The sequence below is a fragment of the Prionailurus bengalensis genome, chromosome C1 (genome assembly GCF_016509475.1).
Source record: "Prionailurus bengalensis isolate Pbe53 chromosome C1, Fcat_Pben_1.1_paternal_pri, whole genome shotgun sequence".
NCBI lineage: Eukaryota > Metazoa > Chordata > Mammalia > Carnivora > Felidae > Prionailurus > Prionailurus bengalensis.
In genome coordinates this window covers 161145632-161162600 of record NC_057345.1, presented here as the reverse complement: position 1 = coordinate 161162600, position 16969 = coordinate 161145632, and the positions used below count along the sequence as shown (strand labels likewise).

General features: G+C 37.1%; 1 protein-coding gene across 12 annotated transcripts in view; it reads right to left on the bottom strand.

Annotated features, from left to right (window-relative positions):
- Positions 1 to 5199: 5199 nt before the first annotated feature.
- The window catches only part of DYNC1I2 (dynein cytoplasmic 1 intermediate chain 2), a 59165-nt gene continuing 47395 nt past the window's right edge, over positions 5200 to 16969 (bottom strand). For all 12 annotated transcript variants that reach the window (XM_043577038.1, XM_043577027.1, XM_043577032.1 and 9 more), the window contains 3 exons: positions 9543 to 9683; positions 7578 to 7703; positions 5200 to 5850 (listed from right to left, as the gene is read on the bottom strand). In XM_043577038.1, the coding sequence (XP_043432973.1) occupies positions 5737 to 5850; positions 7578 to 7703; positions 9543 to 9683 (381 nt within the window). In that variant the 3' untranslated portion in view covers positions 5200 to 5736. The remainder of the gene's footprint in view (positions 5851 to 7577; positions 7704 to 9542; positions 9684 to 16969) is intronic.

The window sequence follows — 16969 nt, the reverse complement described above, 5'->3', positions numbered from 1 at the left end:
CAGCCATACACAGGTCATCAAGGACTGAAGCTCCTCCTTCTAGTAATTATCTTCCTACAGCAAACACAAGTTATTTTCAAAGGGACTGACTGTAGGGAAGAAGGAATGGAACTGTGTAAGTTAAAAAAAAAAAATTCTTTTAATGTTTATTTTTGAGACAGAGAGCATGAGCAGGGGAAGGGCAGAGAGAGAGGGAGACACAGAATCTGAAGCAGGCTCCAGGCTCTGAGCTGTCAGCACAGAGCCTGATGCGGGGCTCGAACCCACGAACCATGAGATCATGACCTGAGCTGAAATAGGACGCTTAACCGACTGAGCCACCAGGCGCCCGGAACTGTAAGTTTTAAAAGTTGAAGAACTTCTCCCCAGAATTTTGTGTAAGTGACTGATTCCAGTTCTGCTACCATGTAGTTGGGTAGTCATGAATTTTTTTCTCAATGATTTGTAAAAGAGGTTCCACCTCCTCTTTTTCGGTCTCCAGATACCACAACCCATGTTATACGTAAGTAACATAAAAGCAACAGCTGAGTACAGGCTGGAAATTCAGAGTGGGTCATTGTTTTCCTATTTTCATAATTTATAAACCACAGAATTTAATAAAACATTCCTGGGAAAAGTATCACTGATTAAGGGTAATTAATATCCCTCAGTTCACTGCCATTCCTAAACATCTGAGAGTTAAATCATGATGTCTTAGAATAAAAAAATTTTTTCTTGGACACCAAACCACTTAACCCTCAGAAGATGCATTCTTATTACGCGGCACAGATGGCTACACAAATGGTCTCTTTACATTTTTGTATCCTTAAGAAAAAGAGAAAAGTTCCTTATTTGTGTGGGGCTTTATAATTTACAAGTTTTCACAATCACAGTATCTCCTGTAATCTTCACAGAAAGTGAACGTTTTCCTCATTTAACCCAGACGAATACTGACCCTTGTCCCGGGTTACATTACTGGTGGTATCAGGAATAGAACTTGGGTCTTCTGAGCCCAGTGTTCTTTTCCTCATACACCAGCCACACTTAAGCAGAAGAGATTTTGTTCCAAACCATTTCCGTTACTTTGTTCAGAAAAAAATGTTTTTTAATCTAGCATAAAAATTCACGAAAGATAACATTCCTCGCCATCAAAGCCTTACCGGTGCTATACCTGATTTCTGAAGTCACCAGAGGCAGGTCTCTGCATGTTCGGCACCAGGCCACACAATCACTGCCTCACAGCTTTCTGGCCAAATCAGGCACATTAAAAAACAGGCATGATAATACATTACCAGACACCTGAATAAATGACCTCACAAAGTGAAACAGACCTTTCTGAAAGCTTACCTGAGTGCAAGCTGTTCCATCCTCTGAATGGGAACTGGTAATGGAATATTAAGAAGCCAAAACCGAGATTCCTGCTATGAAACTAACAACACAAAATACTGTAATTTTAGAAAAGTCTGTAAAAGATTGCTGATTGGCTATGTTGAAACTATCAGTGGTTAGGAACTATATACTGAAAACTTAAATACCTGAACTCCATTTGAACTTTAAGAAGTTGTGAACATGGCAGGCAGAAAGAATCTGTACACCTAAAATCCACCTAAAGCTCCAAGAGCGTCAGCCTATTGAGAAAAGTACTGCAATGTGATGACTATTCAAAGTCTTCTGGTTGGCATTCTGAGTTAGGATTGTAGCATCTTTTTCTAAAACAGGTTTGTTATATGTGAAAAGGATTTAAAAAATTTAACATACTAAGTTACCTTTTGGGGGCAGTAAGATTAAAGAGACTGGTTAATGTTCTTTACTGTAATCTTTGAATTCAAAAAAAATATTGAACATGGGTGTTTTTTTATTAAACATGGGTTGTCTCTGGGGCAACTTTCAAATTCCTTGGTAGCACTAGAAGCCCCCAGAATCTGTAAACCAGATCTTTAAGTAAATAACTGACCAGCACTAGAAGAGTCCCAGGTATTTTTCCCAAACCTGTAAGATCTTTCTTTAGTTGCTTAGCAATTGGCAAGATGATAGCAGGAAAGCAAGAATTCCTTTTTTGCTTCTTTGTAGCTTGGGGGAAAAATCTGAATGGAAATCTCATCACTAAATCATCAAATGAGGCAAAGCCACTAGCTTTTTATCCTAGACTTATGCCCAAGATTCAGGCATGACACTACCACCTTGGATGCTACGTCATGTTTGGAACAACTCAGTTCCCACAACCATTGAGCAGCTGGAGCTGTAACCAGTGATCCATCCTCTCCGATATACACCTAATTGCAGAGCTTTTCCTTTTTTTTTTTTTTAAATTTTTTTTTTCAACGTTTATTTATTTTTGGGACAGAGACAGAGCATGAACGGGGGAGGGGCAGAGAGAGAGGGAGACACAGAATCGGAAACAGGCTCCAGGCTCTGAGCCATCAGCCCAGAGCCCGACGCGGGGCTCGAACTCACGGACTGCGAGATCGTGACCTGGCTGAAGTCGGGACGCTTAACCGACTGCGCCACCCAGGCGCCCCAAGCTTTTCCTATTTAGAAAATAACACAATACCAATGTTGAAATACCAGGATTGTGGAAAAGATTTAAAAATGCATTGCTCAAGGGCGCCTGGATGGCTCAGTTGGTTGAGTGTCCAACTTTGGCTCAGGTCAAGATTTCACGGTTCGTGAGTCTGAGCCCCACATCAGGCTCCCTGCCGCTGTCGGCACAATGCCTGCTTCAGATCCTCTGTCCCTCTCTCTCTGCCCTTCCTCTGCCCATTCTCACTCTCTCTAAAAAATAAACAAACATAAAACAAAAAAGAATTTCTAAAATTGCACTGCCCAAGAGAATGGAAAGATGAAAAATCACATGCTTTACACCAGATTTTCTTTCATTCATTCAAGCCCTTCTTTTCCATATGGTTTAAGAGGTAGAGATTAGTCTATTCAGTACTAGTACAAAACAGAATGAATCAACATTCTGACAATACTGAAAGAGTAGGTTCACTCCTAATACTACTTTCCTTCAGTTTCTTCCCCTTAAATTTTAAGTCATCCACTCCTTCAAGATGCAGTATGTCAGCATTACTGCAACAATATTTTATATCTAGAGACTTTCTAAACTTTGTAGGGAATGGGATCTATAAACACAAAGATAGATTCTACCAATGAATTTTTGTGTTTCTTTTTTGCTTAAATTATACCAAAAATTACTTCTGAGACTTATTCTAAGTTAATTATTGTCTGCAAAACTGATTATTCTTCCAACACAAACAGGGATAACCCTTTAACATGATCTTTAACATTTCATTCAAAAGATAATAACCATACAATAAACAAAATAAGAAACTAGTGAGAAAGCTATGGCTTGTTTCCCACTCAGAAAAAAGTAGAACTGATCACGAATAAGGTCTAATTTCCATAACTGAATATTTTTGAAAATTTTAAGGTTTTAATTTGTAAAAGAGTAAAGAGCTGTGCTCTACTCTTCTAGTCAGCTTGATCTGTCAGAAGATTCTACATCAATATTGACAGTCTTAGTACTTTTTTCCTGTCATACAATCAACCTCAAAAGGCAGTTCCTCCCATTAAATTGCTGTATTCCTAAAAACGTAGACTAAAGTTAAATCAGCAAAGGTCTCCATTGCATTTTTGCGGGGAGAGGGAGAGAAGGTATTCCTCAAAAGCACAATCTCTCGTGCTAAGTATTTTACTTACCAACTTTATTCTTTCGCAACTGAACACATCAACTGGAGCCCAAAGAGCATCTGATTTGCCACATCTTGTGACTTCCAACCCTAGTCATAATGATGTTTTCCCTTTTTCTAGTCTTTTTTACAGACTGATGGCAAAAAACATAATAACTATTACAGTGACTACATGAATTTCTCTATACAAAGACAGTGTTATCCTGTTGAAATTGAACTTCTGACTCAAAGACACTGCTACCATGAGCTAACATGAGATGTTTGCCTACTAATATAAAAAAAAACAACAACTTATCTTTGGTATGCTATAGGCAATTTTAGGGTGTTAATTTGTGAAAACTGAATATATTAAAATGGAGAACTGCCTGAAGTAATTACAATTAATTTTAGAGCTGGAAGGAAATTTAAAAATCATCTAATCTAAGCTTTATTCCTAGATAAAAAGAATGAGATACAAACAGATGGAAAGACTTGCCTAAAATCACACTTCTCATGAGTGCCAGAGCTAGAACTAGAGTTAAGTCTAGTATTCCTAGTTGATTATTTCTTACACTATATGATACTCATAGTTCAGAAATTTTATTACTGTATTTGGAAATTTATCTTCCAACAGATTTTAGTTAGAATTATAAAACCAAAACAAAAATGTTCAAATTCTGCTATCTCCTCTCCCTTCCTAGTTCATGTTCTGATGAATAAACAACAGGTAAACTTTAGAAAGACAAGAGGTCAGGATTAAGGAAATGGACAATTTAAAGTGGATAAAATAAAGATCTGATCATAATGCTTTCCTCTAATCTTGAAATTGTTTGATTTCAACACTAATTCTTAGATATTTGTCACTTATCTTTCAGACTTATTACACAAGGTTGTGTGGTAACAGATTTCAAGATGTGGAGTTGATACAATGACAACGTCATTTGAACACTTTTCCTTTACGGCTACTACTGCAACCATGAAATCAGTTTCTCTCAAAGGAGGTTTTAGTCTCAGAAAGCTCACATACATAGCAATCTCAATCAGTGAAAATAAGAGGCAGCTTTCTGTTTATTCTTTAGACTAAGTAGATCTCAGATGGAAAGTAGGGGAGTAATGCAAAAGTTAACCTAGGAGAAATGTTTTAACTGACAGGTTATTTAAACATCAGTCCAATTCATTAAGAGATCTACAGTATAATGTATGGAATATTTAAGACACCAAACTGTGGGGCGCCTGGGTGGCTCAGTCAGTTAAGTGTCCGACTTCAGCTCAGGTCATGATCTCGCAGTCTGTGAGTTCGAGCCCCACGTTGGGCTCTGTGCTGACAGCTTAGAGCCTGCTTCAGATTCGGTCTCCTTCTCACTCTGCCTCTCCCCCTGCCCATGCTCTGTCTCTCTCTCAAAAAAAAAAAAAAAATTAAGACATAAAACTACGAGATTTGGAGGTGACTGCTTACAAGAGCTTAAAGAAAGATATGGGAAAAAAAGACACTTTATAAAAGAGATGGAAAAGTTAAAACTGCAAGGCTAAGTGAAAATAAAAATCTGAAAAGTTAAAGCATATTTGTTTTTATTTATAGATAGCTATCACATGAATTATAAAGAAGAAAAAGAACATCAGAATGGAACTTGGGCAGATGTATGCATGCTTTGGCTAAGAATAAACAACGTTCTTACATATTATGGTTAGTGAGAACATTATCAGAACAGGGAATTGTGATTATTTAAAAATATGCAGAACTTATTTAATCTGTACTTTAGAAATAACCTGCATATAGTGTTATAAGTTGAAAAGAATTCAAAAGAATAACTAATACCAAATATACACCTGTGTATAAGAATTCAGAAAAGGCTACAATCTGTAAAGTCAATCGGCTGTATTAAAAATGACACAAATCCAAAACAAGATGCATGTTATATAAAAGGGACATTTTTCTAAGACTGTAAGATTTGCTTACTGCATTAAATCCATGGTTTAATCCACGAAATCTCCTTTTAATTAACATTTAGATAGAAACATGCAAATAGCTTAGGTTCTACTTAGAGTCTTCCCCAAATCCACTAAGGCTACAATATCACCCTGTCAGGAGCTAAGCAGGTATTCGGGTAGCTGCTTCCTCCTCTGCATCAGCTCGGTTTGCATTAATTTCTGCAAGCGTTCGGCCAAACCGTGCCCATTCATCATTTCGGGGGACAGCAATCTGCTGTTAAAAGAAAAACAATGTTTTTTCAATGTACGCTGAAATAAAAGATCATCTTACCCAGTATTTCAGTTTGTTTTCAAATAATTTCTCCATTAAAAAGTAATAATTGACCTAAATGGTCTTTCCATAATTACAGGGACTATAACAACGCTTTACAATACATTTCAAAACAAACGATGATGTTTGTGAAGTGTGTTGTGACAGCCTCAGAAATGATTTTGCTGTTACCACCATCAGTGCAAGATAAAATAACAATGACGCTCTGTAAATATAACTCCCATGCACTATCTCATGGATTTTGCTGGTGGGGAGGAATTCCTTAACAGTTTTTACTTCTTGCACTATTCCTAATAGGAAATAGTTTTTGAAGCATGCTTCAAAGGGGTTTCTTATAAGTATTTATTTTTGCTTGGAGCATAAGATAACCTTTTTAGATATCTTAATCCCTTCATCAGAACGTACGTTATCTCTTAACACTTTAGTGATGTACAAACAGCAAAAGGGGAAAAAATGCTTCCCTGAAGCATCCAAGGACCAAAACTTTTTGATAACTGCCATCATAATATTGGAGGAATTCAGATACACAAACCACTCAGGGTGGCAAATGAATGTGCCTGCTTCTTAACCTACCATATTAGATTGGATAGTGATATCCAATATGGTGCTACCAGACACATGTGGCAATTAAGTTAAATTACTTAAAATGAAATAACATTTAAAATTCAGTTCTTTAGTTGTACTAGTCACATTTTAAGTGTTCAATAGCCATATGTGGCTAGTAACTACTACATTGGTGCTGAAAGACAGGAATTCCATCTGTGTGGACAGTTCAATTGGTTATTCTAAATGCTTCAATCTACCTCCCCCCAGATCCAATTGCTAGAAACTATAGGGTGTCCAGAGGGGTGGCGAATCATAAAGGCAGAGCAAAAGCAAGGGTGACTAAGGCACTAGTCAGGACTAACAAGAAGGAAATCACCCTGGACATTGCGGATGGCCAACCCAAGTACTAAAGATGAGAGAGATGCAACTCATCCTACTGGATTCAATGATAATGGCTTTACAACAAGGTTCACGTTACACACAGTCATCAAATAACTCTCAAAAGAGTAATACTACTTTTTAAAAATATTTATCTTGAGAGAGAGTGTACACATGCACAAGCAGGGGAAGGGCAGAGAGAGGGGGAGAGAGAGAATCCCACGCAGGCTCTGTGCTGTTAGTGCAGAGCCCAGTGCAGGGGCTCTGTGTTACAACTGTGAGATCATGACCTGAGCCAAATTCAAGAGCTGGATGCTTAACTGACAGAGCCACCCAGGCACCACTCAAAAGGTATTTTACTACCTGGCCCAAACAAATCTACAAATACAGAAAAATAAGAACTTAATTCTGGAAAGCCCCAACGTCTATAAACTCAACTTTGACTCCAAATTTCTGCTTCTTCCTGAAGAATTTCTAATTTCTAGTGATTTATGCCTCAAGAAACAAGGTACTTCCAATGTATGATATTATCCTCAAAATCTGTTGCATGGGGGACACAGAACGTCTAGTTTAGGAAAATTAATTCCAAGAGTTGCTTCTGTGGTGGAAAAAGTTTCATCTTTACAACCATATAGTTTATACAATTCATGAACCTTGAACACTAGTTTTAGCCACAAAGATACCATAACTACAATGCCCTGAAAGCTAAACAGATGTATCAAAATTACAGGCAGTGAGCCCCATACCTCTCCCACGTCATATATGACAATCTGTCCTTCAGAATCACCCACAGCAATCTCTCTTCCAGAATGAGTCCATCTTACACGATTAAGAGCAGGATTACCCTCCACAGAAATGCTGGCAGTTGGCACCTAAAGTCATTTAAAATATAGTGCAGTGTTAAAAGTTTCATCAAGATTTCTATAAACATGTAAAGCAGTAACTCTTCTTTCTTTCAATCTGGCTACATTTTTTAAAACAAAGATGAAAATAGATAAAGAATTTTCCCAACTTTCTTCCTATGCGGTAATACTTTATGAATGACATTATAGTCAATCCTTGAAAATGGTTTGGGAAAATAACTGAAGTTCTTATATAAGAAATTCTCACGCGACTGGATACATTATTTTGAAAGATCTTTTGTTTATTAAAGGATTCTTTGTTGTTATTTTAACTTTTTTAAGAAATCAAGCTGTTTGAAAACAGACGGCCAAAACCCCATTTTAAAGAAATTTCAAAAGCCCTCATAAACAGATTACGGTTCAATTTTAGAGGACAGAAATTACTTTTGTAGGTTGCAACTCTGTCAGCTGAAACCCGTGATTTGATCCACAGTTCCTAGAAACAGCTTATACTGAAGGTGCAGTATGGGTCTTTCCAAAGCTCTTGTTCCCATGAACTCTCTGGAGCAAGTAGGAAGATAGCACCAACACAGTGGTACCAGCCCCTTGGACTCTGACTGTACCTCTCCTATGCTGAGGAAAGAGAGATTTATTTGCCACACACGGAACAAACATTTAATGTTTGGCTCAGACTGGAGACACAATAAAATTTCTGAAATCTGATTAAAAATAATCCTTTTAATTGACACTAGTCATCCCCACGTGATTAATTTAACTCCTAGAATGCCAAAACTGTTACAGAGAAAAATTATAATTTAGATACATTTTTTGAGGTAATGATTATAGGAAAGATCCAAATTTAAGCATTACCACAAATCTCAAACACCAAACCCAAAGTAAAAAAATACAATTACTCAGTATACCATTCTAGGTAACTACAAATGTAATAGTAAGCCCAACCATCTAGTCAGGGCTTAACAACTTTTCCTAGGAGTATCTGAATGTTCCTCCTCAAACTACTAGACCAGTAGTTAGGATAGTTAAGTATTCCTACATTTCCAATACATAACTTCATTGCCCTGTATAACCAACTATTTTATTTCAAGGAATTTGGACAGCTGCCACTAGACATATGAAGAAATGTGGAATGCGGGGGGAAGGCACCAGGAGACTTTCCCCTCAATAACTGCTTCTGACAGAACTGTAAAATATTACTTCTTACCACCACGTAGCAATAGAGAACTCAAGGAACATCTCTAAGTTGGTAAAAATACACATAGCTAATATAAATAATAGCTACAGTTAAATTTCATTGACAGTAAATGATTTTAGCATAGTAATTAGGCAATTTGGTGATTTCTGTATTCGTTTTATAGTAACCGTAACAACCTGTTTTCAGTCCTTTATGGAACAAGTCATCAAAATACATTCTTTCATTCAAGTAAGTCAGGCTAAGACCAATGTTTACGGATGATATACAATTTCTGTCAAGGCTAAGAGATAATTTAGAAATTCAGAATTAAGGTTAACATATTTCAACAGTCTGAAACTATCTGCTTTGTAGTCTATGAATGAAAAATATCCCAGTTGCCTTATGAATGAGACTTTGCCAGGACATTATAGACATGATAGTGCTTTTCAGAAGTAAAAGGAAATGCCCCAGTGCTCTTGGCAACATTATTTCTCCCTTCAATTCTGCACAGCATGCTGTTTATTATTTAGGGTACAAAGCTTATTTGGTTGCTTTGTGATGAAGCTACAATCACAGAGCCCTTTTACATTCCTTGGGATAAAAATAATTTCACAAATTATTCAATAAATCTCCAATTTTCTATTTTTCAGTGCAATTTTTGTTATTATCCTGCTCACCTCAGTGTCATTATTGAGATTCCACAAATCCAGCCTCCCCATGCCATCCACACAAGCAAACAGGGCTGGGTGGGTGGGTGACCACATAACATCATAAACATAGTCTGAATTATCTTCAAATGAATACAAAGGCTTGTTATTCTGAAAGGGAAAAGTTGATTCTTAGCATAGTCAAAATACAACATACATTAATAGGTATGAATAACATTTTATGATCTTTAACTCAGCCTAGAAGTTCCTCTTATTTGTTTCGCTACAAAATTACCTGGAGTTATAAACTAAGAATCAACTATGGGATTGCAGTTTCTTTTTAATTTGTAGACACCATACTGTTTTAAAAAAAAAAGGGAACAGAATGTACTTCAAAAACACTTGACCATGAGAGGATTCTGGGAAGAGGATAGTAATGGCTGTATACTTTTTGAACCTCCCCTAAATCTCCCCATAGCATATGGCACAGCAAAGAGGATAGCAAAACCAAAGATTCACAGACAATATGTACACCAAAATCAGGAGACAAAGCTCCAAATGTGAGTAGAAACAAACCTCTGCCAACTGCAAGACCTACAGGGTACCAGCATCCTTGCAAGAAGAAATGTGGAAAGGCATGGGGCTTTTGACGACCAGAGAGCAGAAGAGAGGAGACTCACAGTTGACAGCGGATGCTCACTGCATAGTGCTGGGGAGCACGTAGAGTCTGAGAACCGCAGCAGAAACTAGGAGGGAGTTTAATGCAATTCTATTTATAAATAATGCAAGCAGACTCCAATGTGATGTAAGTAAGGTCTAATGGTGCAGTCTGAGTTCTATAAACTCTCAAAATTAACAAACCAAAGTTCTCTTTCAAGACAAAATCTCACCAAAGAGAAACTGCTGGGAGAAGAATCAAAGTTGTGGCATATATAGCACAGTAGGACAAAGGAAAGACAAGGCTCAGATAAAAGTGGTAGAGAAAAACATAAAACACACATCTCAGAAAGTACAAGATAGACACATAGAGGTAAATATCCACTTTGCAGAAAGGGGCATCGGAGGAGCACAGACTCTTGATCTCGGGGTCGTGAGATCAAACCCCACAGTGGGTGTAAAGATTTCTTAAATAAATGAAACTTAAACAGAGGAGAGGTTTTTTTTTTAAATTTTTAAAATTTATTTTATTATTTTTTAATATTAAATTTATTGTCAAATTGGTTTCCATACAACACCCAGTGCTCATCCCAACAGAGTTTTAACCTAGACTATGAAACTAGAAAAGCTATCCTTGCCCATTACCTCCCTCCTAAGAGTAGAGAAAAAATCAGTTCACTAGTAGACAATAAGCAACAAAAAAGAATCTTAGTTGGGGTGGCTGGGTGCCTTGGTCAGTGAAGCACCCAACTCTTTTGATTTTGGCCTAGGTCATGACCTCACACAGTTCCTGGTTCAAGCCCTGCATCAGGCTCCGCGCTGACAGTGCAGAGCCTGCTTAGGATTCTCTCCACACCACGCCCCCTCCCCCACCACCCCCGTCTCTGTCTCTCTCTCATGCCCGCTCTCTCTCTATATTAAACAAATAAATAAATAAATACAATAGTAGGTTCTTAGCCAAATCCCAAAGTTATTGCAGCAGATCATCAATAATGGTGTCATGACAATTAAATGGGAAAAGAATGTTTTTTGGGGGGTACAAGATGAATATGCACATGCACAAGAATGAAGTTGGACCCCTCCTTTCTCATACCCTACACAAAAAGTAACTCAAAATATACTAGTAGCCACAGCAATCAGACAACAAAGAGAAATAACAGGCATCCAAATCAGTAAGGAAGAAGTAAAACTTTATTTGCAGAAGGCATGATACTATATATAGAAAATGGGGAAAATGCCACCCAAAAATTGCTAGAACTGATAAATGAATTCAGTAGTCAGAGGATACAAAATCAGTGTACAGAAATCTGTTGTATTTCTATACACCAATAATGAAGCAGCACAAAGAGAAATTAAGAACACAGCCCATTTACAATTACACCAAAAATAATTGACATATCTAGGAATAAACTTAACCAAAGACATGAAAGACCCATACCCTGAAAACTACAGAACACTGATGAAAGAAACTTAAGATGACACAAAGAAATGGAAAGACATTCTATGCTCAAGAATTGGAAGAATATTGTTAAAATGTCTCTACTACCCAAAGCAACCTATACACTCAATGCAATCCCTATCAAAATACAACAGCATTTTTCACAGAACTAGAACAAAAAATTCTAGAATTTATATGGAACCACAAAAGACACCAAATAGCTAAAGATACTTTGAAAAAGAAAAGCAAACCTGGAGGTAATCACAATTCCAGACTTCAAGTTATATTACATAGCTGTAGTCATCAAAACAGTATGGTACTGTACCACAACAGACACAAGATCAAGGGAACAGAAGAGAAAAAAAAACCCAGAAATAAACCCACAATTATATGGTCAATTAATCTTCAAGAAAGCAGGAAAGAACACCCAATGAGAAAAAGTCTCTTAAACAAATGGTGCTGGGAAAACTGGTCAGCTACAGGCAAAAGAATGAAACTGGACCACTTTCTTACACCATACATAGAAATAAAGTCACAGTGGATTAAAGACCTAAATGTGAGACCTGAAACCATAAAAATCCTAGAAGAGTATAGGCAGTAACTTCTCTGACTTCTCAGCTATAGCAACTTTTTTCTAGATAGGTCCCTCGAGGCAAGGGAAACCAAGGAAACTAAAATAAACTATTGGGACTACCTCAAAATAAAAAGCTTCTGCACAGCAGAGGAAACAACCAACAAAACTAAAAGGCAGCCTACAGAATGGGATGACACATCCAATAAAGGGTTAGTATCCAAAATATATAAAGAACTGATACAACTCAACACCCAAAACCCAAATAATCCAATTTAAAAATAGACAGACAAGTCTTCGACATGAACAGACAAGTCTCTGAAGAAGATGTCCAAATGGCCAACAGACACGTGAAAAGATGCTCATCATCACTTATCATCAGGGAAATGCAATCAAAACTACAGTGAGATATCACCTCACACCTATCAGAATGGCTAAAATCAACAATGTAAGAAACAACTGGTGTTGGTGGGGATATGGAGAAAAAGGAACCCTCTTGCACTGTTGGTAGGAAAGCAACTGGTGCAGCCACTATGGAAAATGGTATGAAGATTTCTCAAAAAGTTAAAAATAGAGGCAACCTTATGATCCAGCAATCACTCTACTGGTTATTTATCCAGAAAAGACAAAAACACTAATTCAGGGGCCCCCGGGTGGCTCAGTTAAGCGCCCAACTTCAGCCTAGGTCACGGTCTCACAGTTTGTGAGTTCGAGCCCCGCGTCGGGCGCTGTGCTGATAGCTCAGAGCCTGGAGCCTGCTTGGGATTCTGTGTGTGTGTGTGTGTGTGTGTGTGTGTGTGTCTGCCCCTCCCCTGCTTGCACTCTGTCTCTCTCCCTCTCAAAAATAAACATTAAAAAAAAAAAATGAAAAAAACAACCCACTAATTCAAAGGGATACATGCACCTCTGTGTTTATAGCAGCATTATTTATAATAGCCAAGATATGGAAACAGCCCAAGTGTCCATTGACTGATAAATGGATAAAGAAGGTATACACATACATACACACACACACACACACAGGAATATTATTCAGTCATAAAAAAGAATGAAATCTTGCCATTTGCGATGACTTGGATGGAGCTAGAGAGTATAATGCTAAGCGAAATCAGTCAGAGAAAGACAAATATCATATGATTTCACTAATGTGGAATGTAAGGAACAAAGGGAAGATAAAAAGAGAGAGAGAGAGAAAGAGATATACCAAAAACAGACTCTTAGCTACAGAAGACAAACTGATGGTCACCAGAGGAGAGGTGTATGGGGGGAGGAAGATGGGTTAAACAGGTGACGGGGATTAAGGAGTACACTTGTTGTGATGAGCACCAGGGGATGTATAGAATTGCTGAATCACTATATCATACATCTGAAACTAGTATAACGCTGTATGTTAACCAATCTAACACTCCATGTTATCTAACTAGAATTAAAATTAAAACTTAAAAGAAGAAAAGAAAGTAACTCAAAATATTATCACATATCCAAAAAAAGAGGTAAGCCTATAACTCTTAGGAAAAAGCATAGGAGTTAAGTTGTTGTGACCTTGGAGTCGCCAAACCAAAAGTACAAAAAACAAAAGAAAAAGTCAATAAATTGGGCTATATCAAAATTAAATGCTCTTGTGCTTCAAACAATACCCTCAAGAAAGTGAAAAGACAACATATACAATGGAGAAAATATCTGGATATCATACATCTGATAGGTGACTTGTATCTAGAACTCTTTAAACTCATTAATAAAAAAGGAAAATAAGCCAATCAAAAACTGGGTAAAGGATCTGAACAAACATTTCTCTAAGGAAGATCTACAAACAACAAATAATCACTTGAAAAGATGCACAACATCATTATCCATCAGGGAAATGCAAATCGAAACCACAATAAGATATCATTTCATACACTAGGATGTCTTCTAATAAAAAGGACAGACAATAGTAAGTGTTAGTGAAGATGTGAGAAATCAGAACCCTCATACATTGCTGGTGGAAATATAAATTAGTGCTGCTGTTTTGAAAAACAGCTTGTTACTCAAAATGCTAATTAGAGTTAACATATGACCCAACAATTTCACTCCTAGTATATACCCAAGAGAAATGAAAACATAGTACACAACAAAAACTTGTACTCAAGTGTCCACAGCAACATTATTCACAACAGCCCAAAAGTGGAAACAACCTAAATGCCCATTAACTAATGAATGGGTAAAACAAAAAGTGGTATATCCATAAAATGGGATACTTTTTGGCCGCAAAAGGAATGAAGTATTGATACATGCCACACATGGATGAATCTTGAAAATACTATGTGAAGTGAAAGAAGCCAGTCACATACTGCGTTTCCATGAAATGTCTGTAACAGGAAGTTCCACAGAAATAGAAAGTAGATTAGGTCACTTCCAGGAGCTGGAGAAGGGAAATGAGGAATGACTGCTAATGGATTTATATAAGGTTTCTTTCTGAAATTTGAAAATGTTCTAAAATTAGACAGTGATGACAGTGCACATCTCTGTGAATACACTAAGAATTGTACACTTTAAAAGGGTGAATTTGGGGCGCCTGGGTGGTGCAGTCGGTTAAGCGTCCGACTTCAGCCAGGTCACGATCTCGCGGTCTGTGAGTTCGAGCCCCGCGTCGGGCTCTGGGCTGATGGCTCAGAGCCTGGAACCTGTTTCCGATTCTGTGTCTCCCTCTCTCTCTGCCCCTCCCCCGTTCATGCTCTGTCTCTCTCTGTCCCAAAAATAAATAAACGTTGAAAAAAAAAATTTTTAAAGGGTGAATTTTATGGTATTTGAATTGTATCTCAATAATGCTGTTAATTAAAAAAAGAAAAAAGAGAGATAAAGTGAATTTTTTAAAAAGTGACAGACAAAAATTAACAAAAATATACCTATAAAGGCAGCCACTGAAGAAGAAAACCAAAGCAATAATATAGTACAAGTATGAAAAATAATTCAAGAGAACTCTCCTAAAATAAAAGACGGCTTGAAACTACATATTTAAGAGTACTCCTTTGTATCTAGGAAAATCAATCCTTTAAAGAAAAAGAAGGAAAAAAAAAAAAAAGGTTTTGTAAGACCAGGTCACAATTAAGGAAAAGGAAATCAGACTGTCATCAGACTTTTTGACAACAATGCTTTTTGCCAGAAGACAACTGAATAACATTTAAGGTAATCAAACAAAAAACTAAATCATGGATTTTATATATAGCCAAACTGACCTTTCTAACAAGACAAGCTATTATGAATTGGGAATAATGCAACCACAAGCACATCCACAAGCACTCTACTGCAGAATGAGCTTCAGATGACAAAAAAAACCCTGAGGAGACATCAGAGTAAGGACAGGGAGATACCAAGTGATTCATGAGGGTAAACTTCACTTTAAGGAAGCGTGAACAAATCTACAACTATAATACACTAAGAATGCAAAATCCAGACTGTGAGAAACTCTTAACAGGACAACCAACTTGGTTTCTTCTTCAACAACAGCAATAAAGCAAGAAGAGAGGGAAAGGAAGCCCTATCTTAAGAGAGGGGCTCAAAAGACATATCAACTGCAAATATATGGACTTTATTTGGGTCCTGCTGCAAACAAATGGTAAAAAAAAATTTTTTTAACTGAACATTGATTGGCTATTTAATGAAACTAAGAAATCACTGTTTATTTTTGGGGGTGTGATATAGAGCATCATGGCTTTCTTTTTTAAAGACTTTCTTTTTTAGAGATACATACTGAGTAATTATAGATGAAATAATATGTCTGGGCTTGCTTTAAAATCCAGGTGTACGGAGGGAGTGTTCATGGGAATGAATCAAACAAGACTGGCCATGTGGTGATAATTGTGGAAGCTAGGTAATGCATGGCTTCATTATACTCTTCCCTCTGCTTTTGTATCTATTTGGAATTTTCCATAATAGTTTAAAAATATTAAAAAATTTCAGATATCATAGTAAATGTCAACAGCATGACTATCTTAGTATCTAAAAATGTTTGCTTGTAATTAAGAAATTTTTCACAAAACTTAGAAGTTTTATAAGCTATAAACAGAAACTAATAAGTTTTTTATCCTCTTAAGATCACTATTTTCCTATACATCTCTTAGGCAACAATGATAAATGAAGTCTCTCTCTCAGGTAGTGGTTTTCACCATAGGCCTGGCATCACCATCATCTGCAGAGCTTTTTAAAAATCCAGATGCAGCAACCCATCCTCCCCCACTCCACCCCCCCCCCCCCCGCTCCGTACACTTCATCAGTGTTTCTGGTGTTGCTGCACTAGTGATTCTGATGCATACCACGATTAAGAACCACCATGCTAAGGTATATTACTCCTGAGGTGATAGTATACTTCCCTAAGGACATCCCATTTTCAAGCAATTTTGTGGTCCCATCAAAGATTTAAAACAGAAATTGTTCAAAACATGTTCACTTGCTCAGCTCTGTAAGAATACATATTGGTCTACATAATGTTCTAAAGAAGGGAATATCAATAGAAAAATGGGCAAAAGACTTGAACAGGCACTTCACATAATGGTCAAAAACCACATGAAAGGTGCTTAATCTCATTAGTCTCAAGATAATGTATATTAAAACCACAATGCAATGCAACTACACCCATCAGAATGATTAAAATGGAAAAAGGCAGAAAACATTAAGTGTTGACAAGGATGCAGAACTGGGGGAACTTTCATGTGCTACTAGTGGATTACAAACTGGTAAAACTATTTTGGAAAATTGCTTGGCAGTATCTACTAAGGCAGAATGCAGGCATATCCTATGGCCAAGTATTTCACT